The following is a 20,794-nucleotide window of genomic DNA, read 5'->3' as shown; positions in this document are numbered from 1 at the left end:
AATATGGTCATGGGACATATTGGCAATAAGAAAATCAAGACTATCACCAGATTTAACCCTTAAAGGCACCGCCGTCAATCAGCTGATGGAGTGAAGCATTGAAAAGTGCATGTGTTGTGGCTCTGAACTTTAAGCCCTCTAAACTGAGCTTTAAAGCAGTTCCAGAGGACTGCTGTCCATCTAATCCATGTCCCCTGTAATCCATAAAATAAACAGATCATGATAATAACCAGACATCTGTCCGCTGTTTGTGTTTCACTGGTGGAGTAAAACACCATCAACAAGAAGCACAGATCCCCACATCACAAGCAGTCGCAGTTCTGTTTCTCAAACAGAGTGAACTTCACTCTGTGTTGTGACTAATGGAGAAAATATTCCATGTGGGAGAGTGTTGGTACTGTGTGTGTGTGTTGGAACTTGACTGTGGGAAATGGGCAATTTCAGTCCTCCACCAGAATGGAAAGACTAACGCATGTGCTCTTTGTGTATGAGAAGCAGACACAATGGCCTCATTGCAGTATCCTGGCGTACGAACACACACACACACTGGCCTCATTTTTAATAGGCAAGTTTGTGACTTAATCTCTTCTGTTGAATATCTGTTGTTTATCTGGATTAAAATTAGGTCTGTTAAACACTGGGATGCAGTTCTAGCGGTTAATCTAGGAGTTGCTACCTAAACTTTTATCTTATTGGTCCTATAATTTACTAGAAATAGTTTTTAATGTATGAATCATTAGTAAAATTACGACGTTACGTCTCAATGCCTCTTCATTCAGATCTTCAAATCTGAAGTGTCATATTGATTGGGGAGCATGGCCGATCACATATCTGCTCATAACTCAAGATTCCTTTGATCGATCCTTATCAAACTCACTGGAGACGTCCCACGCCGTCCCAGGTCGTCCCCTGAGCATATACGCCATTTTGCTTAAATCTGATGAATGGTGGATCTTTGAATGTGAGCTTCTTGACATGCTGGAGACTATTCAATGCTGAAACAAGTGTGTGATGAGTCTCACTCTGGGTTGAAACAGGATAAAACTAACTGAAGTGACTTTGCTCACCTTTGTGAAACATTATTTGTTGTAACAGCAGAATTGAAATATTTCACTGAAGTAAAATATCTCATTGTTCTCATATTTTCACTGTAGTACAAGCACTGACATATTGAAACATCACAGTATCAGTAGATTCAGTGGCAGAAATTTCCTGCAGCGTTTGCCTGATTGTGAGCAGGTCTGGTATCTCTGGGCTACCCCCAACTTAATATTCCAAACTTTAAGTGCTAAACTGCTTTAACAACATGGGAGTGCAAACGTAAGGCTGGACACGCCCTGTTTTTTCCTCTTAACACAGCTACTTAGGAGCCAATTTTAGCCTGAAGATGTTTTGTGCATGCGGCCCTTGTTGTGTAACGTGAGCGCCGTGCTGGTCAGAGCACAGAGGCAGACGGCAGAGCATCTCTTATTTATGACAATATGTCTGGATATGAAAGGAGGGAGAGTCGTTGACGATTCGTGTTCCCTCGACGGCCTCCTGACCTGCTGCGGAGACATTTAGGGCAAAACAAAGTTGTAAAGGAGACGTCACCGTGTGGCTCACACTGAAAAGCAAAGCAAGACTCGAACTTCATGATTGTTTCTTTTTATTAAAAAACAAACAAAAAAAAAAAAAACAGTGAGAAATAAATAGAACAAAACAATGTAAAAATATAATGTTTAAGAGATCTGTGGGGGGAAATGCCATAGCAACGGTTTGTTCTAATAGCAATATGTTTGAAGTCAGATTGGTCCCTGGTTTGTTAGACTGACATGAGAAACATTTCACAACATATCATAGCACCGTTGTGTGGTCACCAGGCCTGCACTCAGCCCAGCTGACACGTGGAAATCACAGACATTTCACATGAATGTAGGACAGACTTGAAAACAACTGAATTAGCTGCGATCAGTTAGAAAAAAGGGCCACAGTTACGGTTTGATTTCATATAAATATAATATATTAATTTATACATTGTACACTAGTGGGCTCTATACCACATACACAACTCAGGTAAACACGTGAATAAAAAGGCAGCTGACAATTTTAAAATCAAAACCAGAAGCGGTGGGAAAATTGAAATGAAGGCTTTTGAGCTGCGCAGCTGAAAATACAAACTTTGCAGGACGAGTCTGTGCGGGAACCTGTGCTTTAGCAATTAACCTGTCTAAGATATGCAAACTGATGCCACCTACTCCAAAATTTCTGAAGGCATTGACATTTTTACAATCTTAAGGAGCAAGTGACAAATATCAATATAGATGTGTGCGTGTGTGTTGGGGGGTTCGAGTATGTGCAAACATTCAGTTGACTTGAGATTCCAACCCTGAATTCACTACAGATTAAGCCTGTTTTTGCAGCATTGATTTTAAAATTCAAATGTCTACCTAATTGTGCCAAATGAAAGGAGGACATGGATGAGGATGTGTTAATGACGCAGGAGGGCAGCTAGCGCACCAGGAGGAAGGTGAGTCCAGCGAGGCCCACACCGGCAGCCGCAAACAGCGCTGTCTTCATGGACGAGTCCTGACTCACCTCTCTGGCACTGAGGGAGAACTTACAGAACCCCTCCTGTGAGACGGAGAAAGAACAGAAGAAGAAATGGTTAGAATGAGAGCATGAAACCTTGTTTACTCGCAAGAGAGAAGATTTCTCTTCGCCACTTTCAGTTTTTCTCCATATACTGTAGGTTTTGCTGAACAAAAGAGAAAGTATGAGCTGCCAGAATGATTCCCCACTAACAGCGGCTTTAGCTGAAGGCTGGTGGCAATTATTTCGGAAAACATGTCAGTCAGCGACACCCCGTGCTTCTCCACGAACACAGAAAAATATTTGCCATCAGAGGGAGCTGCTGATATCTGCAACTTTTCAAACAGTCTGACAGCAAAACGAGAAATTGTGTAGAGCTGAATTTATAGAAAATAAGTGCCAGTCTGTCTAGAGATTATGCTGAAATTATTAAACTTTACTATATTAATTACGCTGCTGCTCCATTAGCGAGACCACAAAACAGTAAAAAGTCACATCTGCCCTTCCAGTGGCTGCACTTCTGCTTTATGTTTCCAAACTGAAGCGACACACACACACACACACACACACACACACACACACACACACACACACACACACACACACACACACACACACACACACACACACACACACACACACAGCACCTGCTCTCAGCTCCAGGTGTTCCACTGTTTTACAGCTGCTTGTTTTTCTGCTCAAACCAACTTTCAATAGCTTAATGCCAAATTCAACACACTGAAGCTCTGACTGTTACTACAAAGTCCATCTGGCTGAGCGGGTTACGTGTCTGTTGAAACCAGCTGCCAGCTGAAGAAAGGAGGGGTAAGTGTGTGTGTGTTTACGTGGGTGTCTGGGAGGGGGCCAGGGCGAGCCCATTCACAAAAGCAGACATTCAAGTGGAGTTGTGTTCGGTTGGGTGAGGCTTCTGGGACCTTCGTCTACTCAGAGTCCATCATAATTTCCACTGAAATAAGCCACGCCAAGCAGGTTTAAAATTAGCTTTGTCCTGTTGATTTCCAGTACACAGTCCAACGCTGCCTTACAACACAGCTTTTGTCTTACCAGTACAAGAAACTCTGATAATCTAAAGGCCTTTGTGGTCCTGGATTTACACTACTGAGGTCTGTCTCGTTGGAGCATACATTCCTCACAATCTGGCCTATTGCTACTCTACAATTCACATAATCACAGCAGCCACATGAGACACTTGAGCACTCCTCTCATCAACAAACGGTTAAGTCAGAAAGGCTGCATCCAAACTAAGCCCTGGCCATATTTTAAGCCACGTTTACACGTTGATCTGAATATATAACCGAGCAGGAAGCAAACGTTATCCTGTCACATCAGGTGCTTTCCAGTGCCAGAAGCCTGAAAAGGTCACTTTCAGTTTTAGGTTTTACTGGGATTTTTTTTTACAGTTCTGTTTTGAGCCATCTCTTTGCTATAGGTCAAAAGGCTTCTCTTATCTATAATGTGATGTGTTGACGCGATCAGCTCTGCACTCTTGCCTGGATGAGTCAGTCAGTTTAGGAGCAAACATGTTGTTACAACCTACCCATCCATCATTCTCCAGCAGCCAGTTTTTCTTCTCCTCTCCCAGGTAATCAGCTATGGTCTCTGCCAGTCCCCTGCAGTTTCCGGGCCCCTGTCCCAGTTCCTGGCCCTGCCCGGGGTCCAGCCCCGGGTTTGTGCTCTTCTGCTCCTGCAGCTGTCTGGCCAGCACCCCAGTAAAGGTGAAAAGGGAAACAACCCTCCCCCAGTTCAAGTGTCCATCTCCCACCAGCTCCTCCATCACCTTCCTGAGGCTGGAGCAGGGGTCCGGCCCGCACTGTCTCAGGAATGTCTGAGCAAGGGAGTGGAAGCGAGCCTGATGCTGCTTCTCCATGTCCTGGGCCAGGCGTCTCATGGCAGCGGCTGACTCGCTGGGAGGTGGAGGGGCTGGCCGGGGGCTTGTGCAGCACAGAGACAGGTAGTCCTCTGCCAGAGCCAAGGTCTCTTTCCACAGCCCACACGACATTTTCTACAGGGGGAAAATGGAAAATTCACTTCACTTAATAAATGAAGGAAGACTTCAAATTCTTCATTTTGTCAAACCAAAACTTCAAACCTTCAACATATTCACTTTAAAATGGTAGAAAACAGAAAAGCTAGCGTTATTCTAAATTCTGATAAAGGACCCAGCCATGAGATTAATACTAAAATTGTTGCTGTTTAATTGTCTGCTAATTGGCTAATCAATTAATCAAGTCTTTAGTCTTTAGACCATTAGCTGATACAATCAGCACAATACGCAGTTAACTACATTACCCATAAACCATCACTGGTTCACAGTCCGCATCAGTTTACAGTAACGTTATTCTTACATTTCTACTAAACAATTTCAGTATTTTCTTTTGTTGAACATAAATAAATGACAAAAACCTCAGCTGTAAAGACTTCTTCGTGTGCCTAAAGCTTCTGAACCGCGACCCAATTTCAACCTGGTGTCAAAAACACCAGGTAAAACTTGACCGGGTTTGATCAGTGTTGAAGGCTAACGGCAGCGCTAGCAATGGCGATATGAAGGGCAGAGACTCAGCTTGTGTTCACGTTAGCTCCGTTAATCACACTAACCGGATGATGCTGGAAGCTAAATAAGGCTACGCTGACTTACTAGCCTGACACACCGACATAAATAACACTGCAGTGTGAGAGTTTCACAACATTAATGAGCCGTTTCATCGGGGTTTAGACTGATGAAGTTGCAGCTAGCCGGCTGTGTCTCCGCTAACAAGCCGCCGATCTGTCACTAGAGCAATGGTGGACACAAAGGACCACATTCACACAGGCTGCGCGGAGCTAGCTGCACTACGAGCGGCACGTCTGCGCTTTCATCGCCGTTTAGCACCGCGGCACGAACACGTCTGTGAGGCAGGAGGTTTACATTTCCGAAGGGACACACACAGACACAGCTTAAGCGCATTTTTTTCGAGTGCAGAAGAAACAAAAGCTTACCCTCCCAGCGATATCAGACTGCTCTCTGCACATACGGACGGCGGAAGGAGATCCTCGCTTCACTCACTCACAGCTTCCCCTCAGCTGGCTGCTCATTTATCCTCAGACTCCGCCTCCGGCACGCCCACGTCGCCCCCCGCAAAAACCCCGTAAAAGCACCTTTAAAGTGTAGAGATGGAAGTGACCCTTCTGCCACCAGAGAGAGTGTCGTCCCACCGAAAAAGGAGAAGTATGAATATGTTGGAATGAATTGTAGTATGTTTGGTTTGTAGATGCCTCCCGCTGTTAATATAGACCCAATATGTAGCTGTTAAATGTTATCAATCAAGCAATTCATTGATTACTCGAGAGAATAATCGGTTGATTAATCAATAATGAAAATCACGGTTGGCTGCAGCCCTGCTCCAGAGAAGCAGCTTTCAGCAGCTGTGTGATGTGATGACAGTCATTTCTCAGGGATGTTGATTAAGAGTGAAATTGTCTGATTTTGTTCAAGAAATCCGATTTCATGGCTCACAGGAGACCCAGAGGCCTCACATGAAGATATCTGTTGAGTTTCAGGACATTAAAGCTCAATGAAACTCTCTCACACACACATTTATGTGCAGGTAAGTTCATGGATGTCCTCTGCTTGAGGAAAAATGTAAACTAAAGACAGGCGTCTGCACCTCTGATAGAAAAGCTTGAGACTCTTGATTTGAGGAGTTGGTTTCATTCATCACCAAACAGTGTGACTCTCACTCTCACTGTGTGACGTTAATAATCTGTAAACTACACACAGGTCAGCATGAGGAAGTGAAAGCTGCACCATGGGTCTGTAGTGAAATGAATGACTGTCAAAGGAAATGGTTCAGGTTGCACAGACTGGTATTTTTGGCTTCTTCGTGTGCATGGTAATACCCTTCCTTCTTGTCCTCCATCACTCCTCTCTCCTGTTATCTTTCACCAGCCTCTGTCATTACCGTGGTGTTTCCCTCTGGGTGTTTCCAGCTTTGAGTTCCAGATAATCTTTTATTCAAGTTAGACAAATAAAAAATGGTGAGCTCATAGGGATATTCTTCAAATGTTGACTTGTATTCAAGGTATTTTTTACAGGGACAAGTCCGCTGCAGTTGTGTGGGGACTCAAAACATCCCATGCAGCAGTATTGGCAGGCCAGTTTTAATAGTATATGTGTATAATAATAAGGATTTATTAATAGAAATAAGACTATTATATGTATATATTAATGTAAGATGGTATGTGTAATAACAGTTATATGTATAGAATGATAACAGAAGCAGTGAGCATACTTTAGCACTTTTAACTGACCAATTTTCCGCTGTCATGTATTACCAGTCTAGGCAGCCATTGGTTCCATTCACTTCCACAGGGCATGTAACCACATAGCAGACTCTTGAGACTGGCTTAACTTCAACTGCAGTGGACATCAGGTCTGCATCATCTTTGGTCAAAGTGCCATCATCACTGCTGACTTGTCAAATCAAAAAGTTCATGCAGACTTGATGCTTGTTGTGGTGGATTTCACAGTGCTGAGAGTCTGCTGATAGATTTCTAAATGATACAGAGATGAATGGAAACCATCGGATGCCTGCAATGGTAGAAAAGCACTTTCAAGTATCTAAAACACACCAGCATGCCTTGCAACATATTTGAAATGTAATTGATGTCATCTTAAGCACTTCAACATGATTTCTAATTGAACAACATTCCTATTATAACTGTGATGCTGTGCAGCGCCCCCCGGTGACACACAGTGTTATTCAGGACTACAGTTTCCTTTGAGCCAAAAACTTTTTCTTGGGACATGTTGCTAAGAATAAGCTATAGAATAAGAATATAAGAATAAGACAGACTCATCGGCTCACTGGCTATTTACATTCCCCTTTTCCTCAGAACAGGAGAAACATAAATGCATTCATTGGGCTGCCTCTGTGTGTGGCATACTCAGTTAAAATCAGCTGATTTACCAAACTCTTGACATCCATTTGTATTTTGTTCATGTCGAGACATCAGAAACAGAAAAAATACTTAAAATCTCTTCTTTATTTACTCACAAGAAATGTACCTACACTGTTGATGTTCATGTAGACTGAAATAAGAAAAATCTGCTGCTACATTTAAAGTTGTCTTCCTTTGGATAATCATGGCAATATCAACCTGAACAGTCACAGCGTGTACACATGCAGAGTGACTGTGGACAGGTGTGATTCTCACAGGACAGGTGACAGTGAACAGGTATCACTAACAAAGACAATCACTCATATTGCCTGCAGGTCTACATGGCACAGCAGACACGTGCTGCTGATTTATAGTCATTTTGGCTCTTTACACTCACAATTATTTCCACTATTAACAATTACATAATCAGTCATGACGCTATCAATAACAGAGATTAGGAATCCAAGCTTGAGCGACAGTCTGCTCAGATGAATAACCACCCTACAGTTATGATATTATGATATGATCTCACTGAGAAGAGACATTTTAGGTGTTTGTGCCTCTGTGTTTGTCACACTGAAGGTTAGTATGAAGTAGTGTTGATTTCAGGCAGGGACTCGCAGCCCCGGCAGTCTCATAATGCTGGTGCTGTCTTCGCTGGATCACAACGGTGATGTAAACTCTAGGCCCAAATCTGCATGAGAGACATGACGAATGAGATGGGTTTAAACATAAAACAAGCACAGTGTTTCTGTGTAAAACAGCAAATACAAGTCAGAATGAATAATTATCCCATCAATATGATCTGAACATATACACTGGGCTAAAAGCGATTACAACTCATACATTACTATCATGAAAATGCTCAATGTTATTCTCCAAATGAATGTACGAAGCCCAGCTGTTGATGTAATTTACGCATGAAAAGGTTCTAAACAAATAAACATATTGCGCAGGGGAAACTCCTGCTCACCCGTAAGGTGTTGTCCCAAGAGGCAGAGCAGATCGCTGTGCCGTCCGGGGACACTCTGACTCTGCTGATGCGGTTCTCATGACCAAACATGGTGGAGACACGAGTTCCCTTCAGAACATCCCACACGTTGATGGTGTAGTCATTGTAACCAGCGAAAAGCAGGCGACCTGGGGGCGGGAAGAGGAAATGGGGAATTTGAAATAAGGGGAAGTGGAGACATAAAGTATTGGTTGAAATCGCGAGGTAAAGATCAAATAACTCTATCAATAGCTGCATTTTCTGTTGAGTTCTGTATTAGTTTGTGTGTCTGTTGACTTTCCCAGGAGATGATGAGAAATGTATATTATCTAAAACTACAGCATCACTCCTCTTCAGTTCATGCTGTGGATCAGACGAGGTCACAGAACCAACTCAACGTGTTTTTAAACTCAAGTTAAATCAACATTTACTGAGCACATCTGATGCAATGAAAGTGCTTTATAAACTCCTTACCACTCAGGGAGAAGTCCACAGTGGAAGCACCAAATATGACACTATCCTTCTGGTAGACGGCCACCTCACGGTCAGCTCGCAGGTCGTAGAAACGGCACTGAGGAATACCAAGAACAAACGCAACAACACAGACACAAGGACACTCAACGGTCAAATTATTGTCTGTGGTGGGGTTACTCTTTGATCTGTCAGTACACATCGTTGTTGGAACATGAAGACATGTTTAAGAAAATGTGGATGTATGAGACAGATGTCATTCTGTTGGAGGCAGCCCACCAGTCTAAGTGTGTTTTTAATTTCTCAACAACCTGACAAAAAACTGTTACCAAAAAGTGAAAGCACTGAGATCACCACAACAACAAGAGTGAGACCAATAAAACAACTGACTTTCTACACATGTAACGAGGACACAGCAGAGACATCACAACAAAGTGCTGAAGCGGGTAATGACGTGACTCACTGTGGCGTCGTCAGAAGCAGAGGCAAATGCATCTCCACTGGGGAAGTACCTGAACGCACATGATGGAGGGCAGGGTTAGATAAACAGCACTGCTGCACCTGTGAGCTTTTTATGTGAAACTTGATTTTACATAAGTGAGTAATTCTGCTGCTTGAATGCATCACGGGGCCGAAACTTGGTCTTTCTAATACAGTAGATGAACAAACCTACTTAATGTAAAAAAAAAAAAACCAGAAGAACAAAAACAAACAAGCAAAGAAAAAATTGTTCCCAATTGTACAACTCAACATTTTCCAAACACTCAGGAGATTCTTTGAACCTCCTTTCACAGCTGCTGCACACTGAATACAAAACAACGAGATTTAAAAGTTATTTTAGAGCAGACTAGATGCAGATTCAGTTGAAAACATATTTCAAAGTAAGGGCACAACAGTCTCGCCTTCATGAAAGACATAAAAATTAAAGGGTAGCAAAGTGCCTCAGATGTCCTCTAGGATGTTGAGCCTGTGCACAGACGTGTGGGGGTGAAATACCTTCTTTCATGACGCATTTTCATGATTTCGGGTGGAATTTAATCATTCAGGTCTCCATTTGGAATAGTAGCAGCTGAAGTAGAAGTACTTCTATTGTTACTACCACTTCCCTTCAGTGCCACAACAGTTTTATATGTCATCTCTGTCACATCGACTCTTCTGCTTACTTAAAAATAGAGACTGTGAGACTTTTTATCAAAGAGCTGGACTCACTTCACACAGTTGATGTCGGACTCATGGTTCTCAAAAGACTGAATGTTCTGTCCAGAGCGCATGTCCCACACATTGGCCTTCTTATCACAGCCCTGATAACACACACACACACACACACACACATTAGAGACATAAACATTGTTGCTGTCTTGTAAAAAGTCCAGTTTCTTCAAATTGTCAGTTTCACGAAAGCTCTAAATTCAGAGGGGACCATCATGAGTTACTGGGTCTCACTACAACCACATGAATTACAAGGAGACAAACACACAGACACACACTATCTCTGTCTCACCCCAGAGACAAAAGTGTTTCCAGTCTCAGATGGGGCGAGGTCCAGGGACAACACATCAGCTGTGTGACCATGGAAACTCTGCAGCAGCTGCCCGCTCTCCACATCCCACAAGGCACATGTGCCATCACCACTGGAGGTCAGGAGCTAACACATACACACACACGCACACACGCACGCACACACACACACACACACACACACACACACACACACACACACACACACACACACGTACACATGGACAAATGCATCCACACACATGCATACAAGAGCACAGGCACACCACACATGTTCCACATACATAAAAAAACACAAGACAAAACAGTCAACAACATGAAAACTTAAAGCTTCTTTTTGTCCTCCTCTGTCTCTTTAAAAACTCAGCTGTATGATTTATTGAAGAAACTGTGGATACTAACCGTTAACTAACCACAGCTTAAAAATGTGCAAACACTGGCAGCCTTGGTACGCCAATGAAAGATAAACTGGAGAAACTAGAGAGGAGGAAGTGCCGTCGCAGAGGGACTTTGGCGGCTAAATTCTGTATTCTGTTGGAAACTCCATGAAGACTAAAGGAGTAACGGTGAAGCTAGGCTGGATCTGGTTTAATACGACACGACTGGTGATCATAGAAAGGCAGAACCTGGATAAAAAATGGGATTATAAAAATTGGTCATATTTTTTTCAGAGAGTCTGTAAACAAATGTACTGTTGATGCTATAAAAAATAAAACTGCAGGATCTGACTGATTGTTGACAACTGAAAACATGAATTTTTTTTTCACACTATGCATATCAAAGGTTGCCAGTTTTTGGAATTATCTGTTCTCCACTTCGACTTTGACGACAGGTTTTGCTTTCATTTCTCTATTCTAATACTTAAAACTGAGAACTGAAACGGCCAAAAAATAAACGAGAAATGACTGACGTGATTCCAATACTATTTCAAGGGAAAAGTCTTTAAATTAAATTTCCGTTCCCGACATGTGATTGTTTTGACCTCAGCAGTGGCTTATAAGAAAGAGAACAGCATCATCAACATCTGCTTTCTATAGTCTGTTTTAACTCTTCTATCTATATGACTACATTTCAGGGCACCATGACTGTAGCTGTTGCACTCTATATGCACATAATGTATCTACAAATGTATTCAAATGGAAGACACGCATATACACATAAAGCAAAAGGTCAGCACCTCCCAGCCAACACAGAAAACTCTCACTGTGCATCATGTATCCATACAAACAAGTGCACAAATTGGCAAAATGTCAGCGATTCCTCTGATGTAAACAGATTAAGGGCACTTAGAGACACATGCAGACATCAGAGATCCCTGCCGGCTGGTGGATTAGAGAGCTCCTGCTGGATGACCTCAGTCACAAAAACACACCACATCCTGCCTGCACTGAGAGGTAGCTCTAGTTTCAACATGAATGCAATTATCAGGAAGCCACAATTACTGACACACGCACACACTCACAGATGGGAACCTCACTGATCTAACACAGAGCCTTTACATCAGTGTGATTTCGCTTACCGCCACCTGCATGCTACCATATATTAAATACTTGCAGGGGTTTCCTTAAATTACCAAGTGTTCCCACATATCTTTAATGAAAAAGCCTCACAACTCATAACTCACAAGTCAGCTCTGTCTCAGCAGGACACACACACACACACACACACACACACACACACACACACACACACACACACACACACCAGTATAGTCCAAAGCTTTGTGCTTTTAATGGAGCTGTGAGCGTTATAGTGGGCTCTTGTGCATGCGTGTGTCTTTGTGTGCGAGATGCAGTGAGAGAGAGATGTGTGACAGATGTGTGTGTGCGAGAGAAAGGCTGAAAGAACACATGCATGTGCGTGGCTATGCGTTAAATGTTCTGCCCTCAGGTCAGTGTGCTCCGCTCTTTCCTAGATAAAAGCCACTCAGTGTCTATTAATACACCCAGGATAGAGGACAATCACCCCCTCCTTCTGGTCTCTTTTTTTGCCCCCTCCTCAGCCCTACCAACTCCTCTTCCTCCCTGCGCCCTGTCATTGTGCATCTCTGCCTTGCTGAGGCCCAGAGTGGAGTAAATTATTAAAGTCTAATATCTCAGGCCGTTTCCCTCATGTAGTCATTTTGGAGCTTGTCCACTATACGTTCCTTCTATCCGGTCAATAACTTATAGACACAGCCAACAAAAAAAGGTAGTTGATGCTGACACACTCACCCTCAATAGATAGTACAACAATTGAAAATTGATTGATTAATGACTGACAGCAGGAAACAGCTGTGACAAGTGGCTCGTTGGTCTAGGGGTATGATTCTCGCTTCGGGTGCGAGAGGTCCCGGGTTCAAATCCCGGACGAGCCCAATTTATAGCAATGACAACGCTTGACTCCTGCTAATTGATATTTGTGGTTTACTAGTGCATTAACTGCACACACAGCAAATCGTGAAAGGAGCACACCAGGGCGAAATGTGGGAATGAGAACATAATTGCATATCGTGGTACTCTTAGGATTGGCCAGCTGTGGAAAGCCTTCTTTTCAAATTGCAACACTATGAACAGCAGTACACAGCTGGTCCCTCTCATGGCAGACCACCAGCTGGACCAAGCCCTGTCCTCGATACACCAGACAACACCACAGCCTTCAGGTTCAGGTCCTGCCATAACCTTCAGATGCAAATCAGCCGTAAATCTTTTATGTTTGTTCAGTCCAAATGGAAAAATGTAATTCATTCATTGTAATCATTGCAGAAGTTTCACATCTCACCTGGCGTGCGTGTGATGCTCACCTGCATGTCAGAGTTGATGAAGGTGCATCCTGATACGTAGTTAGTGTGCATGGCCACAGACTTCTTCTTTGCAGCCAAGTTCTCATTTTTGTCCAGTGACAGAGGGATTACTGAGCACTTGTTATCCAATCCACTTTTGAAGGAGATAAAAACATCAGCCGTTAAATGATGTAGTTAGGGATCACTCACTATTTGAGATTAAAAAGCATTATCATGCAGGGTTTAGGGTGAGGATACTGCAGATTGCTAGAAGGATCTAATGTGGTGCCACTGAGCAACAGCAGCAGCAGTCACCAAACATACACATTTAGTGCACATTTACAGACAATCGAAGTAGCCATTTTATACAAAGGAGTCTAAATAATAGATTAAGAGGCAGGAAGTTATTGAAAAAGAGCAACCAGGGGTGTTTAAATTACAGTAAATTAGTAAATTAAATTACAATAGATTACATGAAATTAAATGAGTAAATTACACTTGATTACCAAAAGATAATATATCTACAATTTGCATAATTTCTCTTTCATAATAATGATAACTTTGTAGTAGAAATTTCCAAAATATTATGACTTTACTTGAAAGTGAAACTGTTAATTGTTGTTGATTCTTGTTAAGAGCAGCAGTTCATTAAATCTCTATACTCACCCACATGCCACAGCACAGCCCGAGGGAGCATAAGCACACGCCATAACCCATGTACAAGGCAGGGTCACCCCATGTTCCTGTGACACGCACACAGCACACACACACACACACACACACACACACACACAATATGATCATTTTCATAATTTGTTATTTATAAGAAAATACACTGTCTTTAATAAGCATAAACCAACTACATATACAGCTGCAGTAAACCTGGACGTGGAGAGTATTAGTAGGGATTATGTTCAGTGTGGTTGTCTGCTCCATCAAGAGGCATGACGGTTAAACCAGGCTGAACTCTGGCGGCCATTTAAGTGCACTCAGGCACACACACACACACACACACACACACACACACACACACACACACACACACAGTCATTACAGGGGACAGATGGATGGATAATCTTTAAACGCATATTTTTCATGTGGTGGTCTTGTGCCCTCTTTCTCGGAGGAGTATGCAGTCGAGGATGATCCCACCCACCCACCCACTCAACACCAGGACATACGGTGAAGAGAACATGACCATCTGAGCATGCAAACGAAACGAAAAGAAAGAAGAGAAACACTTGACCTTACATAACAGAGTGGAGAAGAGGGTGAGGTCAATTGGGGAACCACGCTTCTCACAGTGACAGTCCTATTCATTCAAGACAGGTTTACATGACTGTCTGTTCCTGCATTTCATTCTCGTGGATGGACATTAAACTCAACCTTCTGATTTATGACGACATCATAAAAAAAAACAAAAATAAAACTAGATATTAGACTGTGTATTTGAAAACTGGTTTTGAGCTCAGTTGAGTTGAGTGCCATTGCAGTAAGAAACTCCCAACTGTGATTAAAATTCTGTTTTCATCAGAGCCTACAGAACTTGTTGATTGGCTTTATTGTTAGATTAGGGATCTAGTGGATCAATTCCTAACTCTGATTTCTTCTCCATCTTAGTACCTAGTACATTTAGCACGTTTATACACATGAAACTGATCAAAAAGATAATGGACGGTGGTAGAATCATTTAATAATTCAACATGTTTTTGTGTTTCTGAGTATTAAATTTACAATTAAAACCTTCAAATACAAATAACAGTGGTAAAAATATGTATATATAAGCATATCCACAAATTTCTCCTCACTTTGGCTCCTGATATACAAGTAAAACCATGAAGGAATATCAGAACTTCTCCTGCTGTTGAAGCAGGGATTTTCTTTACCTCTGAACCTTTAATTCATTCCCATTTCATTCATTCAAGTTTTTGATATTCAGCCCATTAATTTAGTGTAATTTATTATCACACATGTGTTTATGCACCAAAGCCCCCCATAGACCTCACCTTATTAAGAGTGAATGCATCCCAGACAATCACTTTTCCATCCTAGTTTAGAAAAAAAAGAGTCTTACATCAGAAAATAAACACAGCCCATATACTAAAGCATAAAAATGAACAATGTCATGTCAAAAATACATTTGAATTAATATTAGATAATATTTCACCATGTTAATCTAACATGCTCAAATCCATATGTGTGCGCTTTTGCATACCTGAGAGGAGCTGACGAGACGACGTCTGTCTTTACACCAGTCCATACACAGCACCTTGTTGGCATGACCCTTCAGCATACGCTTGGTCTTTATGGAGAGAGCGCCCAACACCTCAACCTTCTCTGCTACCTGCTGCACTGAGGTACCAACACACACACACACACACACACACAAATGCAGGCACACAATATCCAGTGTCAGGTTCATGAGAAATGCTGGCAAGTAGGAATACCTCAATGTATTACAATGTATTTAAAACCTAAGTAAAAGTACTATTACTGTAATGTTACTAGTACTAGAATACTAGAAATATTATCAGCAAATTGTACTTAAAGTATCAAAAGTAAAAAAAAAAAAAATGCAGCACAGTGGTGCCTGTCTGTGTTATATTTTTATATAAGACACTGTTGGTGTATCATTACTGACGTTTAAACACGTAAACAGCATTTAATGTGTGTCTAGTAGATTAACTGATTATTTGCCAACAACTAAACTAATCTGAAGCTATTCTGACAATTGATTAATCGGTTTGAGTAATTTTTTAAGAAAAAAAATTACATTTTATAGATTAATTAAGTAATCAATTAATCAAGAAAATAAAAGATTAATTGAAAATGGAAATACTTGTTAGTTGCAGCCCTGGTGACCAGCCCATCAAATGGGGCTGATTTGAACCACTTTACATAAGGTCTGACAGGTTAATCTTTAACTTCTAGACTTTGTATGGAAAATATTATTCTGCAAAGTTTCTACTAACTGGGTGTAAGATTACCTGTCAGCTGTCAGACAAAGGTAGTGGAGCACGGAGCACAGTATCTCACTCTGACGTGAGATAATGGAGATAGTCGAGTAGCTAGCTTAAGTACAAGTGGCCTAACTGAGTTCAAATTTGAACTTAATACTTCAGTAAATGTACTTACAGCTAAGTATACCGTACCACGACTGACTGAAGGCAGTTTGACTGACTCACAGAAGCCATGTACAATTTTATCATCACGATAAGACCCTAAAAAAGTGCTTTATCTTTCTTGGCTGCTTACTGTCAGATTAGTCTACCTCAGCGCACACGAGCATCACTTAACCGTCACACACAGTTAACGAGCTGCCAGCTGTCAGGCTTTTAGTCCTTTTTAACTAAAAAAACGAAGCTTTTCAGTGAAAACGTGACTGACTGAGTAATAGTTTGTTGTTGTTGTCGTTGTTGTTGTTAGTTTAATTTAGTCCCGGACACTTACACTCTACGTCGCTCAGTTTAGCCCGCTCCTCCTCCAGCTTCTTCTTCAGAGTCTCGCTCTCCCTCTTCAGTGTGTTGAGGGTTTCCCCTTTCTGGAGTCCCCGACAAGCCATCTTTGAGAGGCAGCGGCCGCAAGAAAACACACAGAAAAGAGAAGAGGAAGGAGCGGAAGGGGGCGGGAGACACGGGAGAAACGGGAAAGTTGGGGGGGGACAGAGCGGTTAGCGGTCTGTCGCCCTCGAGCGCGACAGTGATGCTGCCGCGCGTGTCACACGGAGCCCGTGCTGTCAGCCTCCTCCTCCCTCCATCCTCCACGTTCATGATAACAGGCCTTAAGACACTCTGACCCTGGAGCAAGTGCTCCACGCTTTCACACACACACACACACACACACACACACACACACACACACACACACACACACACACACACACACACACACACACACACACACACACAGCGGTCCCCATTTGGTACCGGGCCGCACAGAGCAGCTAACACGAGACTAATGTGCTTTCTGCTCGGTTTCAGTTCTGGTTCATAGTCGAGCTGCAGAGTTTTGAATAAGCTGAAGTCTATCAGTAATTTTTTTGTTTGTTTGTTTCTGGAGGTAATAATAATAATAATAATAATAATAATAATAATAATAATAATAATAATTATAAATACAACAACCCGGGCCGGGATCCAGACCCGGGATCCGGTACATACCGGGACACACACACTAATGATAATAATAATGATAATAACAGCTGGGTCCAGTCAGCTTGAATTAAAGGCATGAACCAGTTTTTCAGCATCCGACCCTGGATACGACCCGGTACCTGCCCGGGTCCGACCCGGGACCGCCCCGAACATTACCGGGAAATTTCCGGGTAAGTTCCGGTCCCGGCAATGTCCCAGGAAATTTCCGGATCGGGGACGTACCCAGGACCGACCCGGATATTTCCTGAGACTTACCCGGGATCCGACCTTGGATCCGACCCAGGTCCGACCCAGGTCCGACCCGGGACCAGACTCGGGAACCGACCCTGGATCCTACCCGGACACGCACACCCTAATATTAATAATGACAACCCGACCCGGGATCTGACCCGGGGCACGGCACGGGCACGGGCACGGGCACGCAGCAGGTAGTGCGCGTGCCTCACAGCAAGAAGGTTGCTGGTTCGAACCCTGGGTCGGGCAGGGCCTTTCTGTGTGAAGTTTGCATGTTCTTCCCGTGCACTCCCGGGCACTCCGGCTTCCTCCCACAGACCAAAAACATGCTCGTTAGGTTAATTGGTCTCTAAATTGTCCGTAGGTGTGACTGTGAGTGTGTGAGTTGTCTGTCTGTGTGTCTGTGTATGTAGCCCTGCGATCGGCTGGCGACCGGTTCAGGGTGTACCCCCGCCTCTCGCCCATTGCTAGCTGGGATAGGCTCCAGCCCCCCGCAACCCCGAAATGGGATGCGCGGGTAAAGAAGATGAATGAATGAATGATAATAGTAATAATAATAGCCACCGGGATCAGTCCTGAGATCTGACCCAAGACACACACACACTGATAATGATAACAGTTACAGTTTCTGACTTGAAGTCAGTGCAGTAAATAGTACGTTAGAGCAGCGGTCCCCAAACACCGGGGCCATTTGGTACCGGGTCGCACAGAGACTGAACAAAAAATATTTTTTGATCATCAGAGTCTGAAAGAAGTTTTATTTTGAAAATCACTCTGTATACATGTCAAACCGCTCATCTCGGTAAAGTGATACGGTAGTAAGAAAGTAATCCCACAAGCTAGCAAAAATATTCGTTTCTATGCAAATTATTGCTTTATGTGAAACCAGTCCATGACGCGAAGAAGCTCGGGGACCCCTGACACACATCCCCATGGCCCATAAACATATAACCAAGCACTGAAACAAGCCACATTCCTACGAGAAGTTTATTAAGCCTAATTCAATTTGATTGGCTCTTTTCCTCCAAGTCATATTCAATCTTATATAATCATTAAATCAAATGTAACATGCAATGTGACAGAGCAAATATTATAAAAGAGTGATGAAATGATGAGTTTTAATCACCATTACTATTTGCTTTTATTGTAATTTTCTTGCAAAATGTTGCAGTATTTCTCTTAGTGAGTGTGTGTGTGTGTGTGTGTGTGTGTGTGTGTGTGTGTGTGTGTGTTTAAGATACATAAATACAGGTGCATGTCAAAAGGTGCTGCTAGTGGTGTGTCTTCAGCTGAACAGATGTTGCGCAGTGAGTGATCCTCATCAGACTAAAGATTCCTTCACATGCAGAGGCTTGGATGCTGCCTCACATTGCTGTTATTGTCATACATGATCATAGATAAACATAAGAGTAAGACACGCCTGTAACTTCAGGGCTGCAGAGTTGAAAGAAGGTGCAGACCTTATAGCATTTGCATGAATTTCATCTCTATCGTATTCCATTTGAAAATCATCTGTCAGTTGTTTTTGATTAGTTGGTTTGCAAATTATAAGCTCTTAATCTTAAAGCAGATCTTCTGAGATCTACCCCCTCAAATGAACTGATATGAAGAAATTTCAGATGCTGCAATCGTTGTCACAGTTTGCACTGACATGATGTTGCAGCTGTTTCGTGATGAGAAACTGAAAGTAACACATACCATTTCCACACAGAAGGAGCAATAGTTGATGGCGTCATTCTTAACGTAGATGTTCATAAGAGGACTGGCGTTCCCACAGCTGTCACAGGGGCCAAAAGTGACCGCCACGAACGTCTGGTCGCACATGGCTGCAGATGATCACCAACACACCCTGTAGAAAACACACACACACACATAAAGACTGATTCAATCAGCAAGACTACAGCCTGGACGTGCTTTGTTTTATAAATGTCTGGACTGAGTTTTGACCGCTTGGTGTGTGTTTGTGTGTGTGTGTGTGTGTGTGTGTGGGCTTGGAGATAAGTAGTTGGTAATCTACTCCAGCCTGATCCTTCTCTGAGCTCCACAGGAGAGGAGTGCAGCACAGCTATTCTGGGAACTGGGAGCACAGCACTGTAACCTACATGATAAACACTTTGCAAAATCAAATGACAGCTCGTTATGACCTTTCACATGACAAATCTACATTTCATCACTTCTGTACAAGCACTGCGCCATTCAAAGCAGTAACTTGTTTTCTAATTGTATTTTTTTCCTACATAAACACACATACATGTTGTATGATCTTGTAAAAGGTAATAATACCATAATAGACTACTGATCCACGCAGTGTCCTTCACTGTGTACATTTGATAAAAATCTGAGCAATCAGAAAAATACAACCTAATTAAGAGACTGAAGTTCATTATATTTACATTTTCAGTCCTTCCATTAAAACCAGCGTGTAGAATGTATACATAATATGATATAATTATGTGATATGAAGGAGTTGTATAAGCCATTTGAAGTCCATCTGACCATCTCTGCCTGCCACTATGTTCATACAGACATACGTCAGATGACTCTCAGTGCTCACTTCATCATGTGTCACGTAGGCTGCTGTTGAGTTAATCGTTGTGCTGATGAAGTGAACAGAATACCTGAGCAGAAACTGGAAGGAGTTTATCTTTGTCAAACTCCATCCAATCCTTCCCTTAATATAATAGATGTTTCTGTTTTACCAGCTGGTTATAAACTGCACACTCTGCTTCCACTTCCACAACAAGTTCCACAACTTGAACCCACCCCCCAAACATGAAAACACACCAACATCAGTTTGCAAAATATGACTTCGCGACATTTCAATGATAAAATCTTACCTCACAAGAGAATCTTCCGGGCTCTGTCGAGCAGGTGTTTGTCCCTGGAGAAGTGAGATGAGTTGTTCCAGTGAAGAGGATTGAGAGTGAGGGACAGAGAGGGAACAGTAAGCTTCTTAGTTGTTTAAGCCGTGACTCTGCTTTTACCTCCATGCTTCGTATGCCGCTGCAGTATTACCTGTGAGGCCTGCAAAGTTACATTTGGTCTAATCCAATACACGTTGCTGATTTACTGCATGATGTAATATTACTGTGCATTACATCTCTTATTGCTGTGGGATAAATGGAAAAGGTTTCTTGGTGAGATCTGGATGAAAAG

At 42.6% G+C, this 20,794-nt stretch overlaps 2 protein-coding genes and 1 non-coding gene across 3 annotated transcripts; 1 reads left to right on the top strand and 2 right to left on the bottom strand.

Annotated features, from left to right (window-relative positions):
* Window positions 1-1,633: 1,633 nt before the first annotated feature.
* bcl2l10 (BCL2 like 10) lies at window positions 1,634-5,657 on the bottom strand. The gene is made up of 3 exons (XM_076757174.1): window positions 5,569-5,657; window positions 4,130-4,594; window positions 1,634-2,613 (listed from the first exon to the last, which is right to left on the bottom strand). Exons 1-3 carry the CDS (start codon window positions 5,599-5,601, stop codon window positions 2,491-2,493), a joined length of 621 nt encoding a protein of 206 aa, XP_076613289.1. The 5' UTR covers window positions 5,602-5,657; the 3' UTR covers window positions 1,634-2,490.
* A 1,940-nt stretch (window positions 5,658-7,597) lies between these two features.
* On the bottom strand, window positions 7,598-20,560 carry gnb5b (guanine nucleotide binding protein (G protein), beta 5b). The gene is made up of 13 exons (XM_076756992.1): window positions 20,476-20,560; window positions 19,337-19,487; window positions 16,701-16,812; window positions 15,466-15,602; window positions 15,257-15,298; window positions 13,917-13,993; window positions 13,272-13,404; window positions 10,473-10,616; window positions 10,181-10,272; window positions 9,435-9,483; window positions 8,975-9,071; window positions 8,483-8,649; window positions 7,598-8,203 (listed from the first exon to the last, which is right to left on the bottom strand). Exons 2-13 carry the CDS (start codon window positions 19,460-19,462, stop codon window positions 8,192-8,194), a joined length of 1,188 nt encoding a protein of 395 aa, XP_076613107.1. The 5' UTR covers window positions 19,463-19,487; window positions 20,476-20,560; the 3' UTR covers window positions 7,598-8,191.
* Window positions 12,774-12,845, top strand: trnap-cgg (transfer RNA proline (anticodon CGG)). Its single transcript has one exon. It is a non-coding gene; the product is annotated as a tRNA-Pro (tRNA).
* Window positions 20,561-20,794: the final 234 nt, after the last annotated feature.

Source organism: Chaetodon auriga, chromosome 1 (assembly GCF_051107435.1).
Source record: "Chaetodon auriga isolate fChaAug3 chromosome 1, fChaAug3.hap1, whole genome shotgun sequence".
NCBI lineage: Eukaryota > Metazoa > Chordata > Actinopteri > Chaetodontiformes > Chaetodontidae > Chaetodon > Chaetodon auriga.
The sequence above is the reverse complement of the archived record's forward strand: the minus strand, read 5'-3'. Positions and strand labels throughout refer to the sequence as shown.

Bases quoted from the DNA above. Each gene is read 5' to 3' on its own strand.
- bcl2l10 (XM_076757174.1), bottom strand. From the start codon at position 5,601: ATGTGCAGAGAGCAGTCTGATATCGCTGGGAGG. The intron at 4,595-5,568 runs GTAAGCTTTTGT...TTCCCCCTGTAG, and splicing joins AGTCTGATATCGCTGGGAGG to AAAATGTCGTGTGGGCTGTG. The intron at 2,614-4,129 runs GTAGGTTGTAAC...TCCGTCTCACAG, and splicing joins TGCTGGAGAATGATGGATGG to GAGGGGTTCTGTAAGTTCTC.
- gnb5b (XM_076756992.1), bottom strand. From the start codon at position 19,462: ATGTGCGACCAGACGTTCGTGGCGGTCACTTTTGGCCCCTGTGACAGC. The intron at 16,813-19,336 runs GTATGTGTTACT...TGCCTCTCAAAG, and splicing joins GCTCCTTCTGTGTGGAAATG to ATGGCTTGTCGGGGACTCCA. The intron at 8,650-8,974 runs GTAAGGAGTTTA...TCCCGCCCCCAG, and splicing joins TGTGGACTTCTCCCTGAGTG to GTCGCCTGCTTTTCGCTGGT.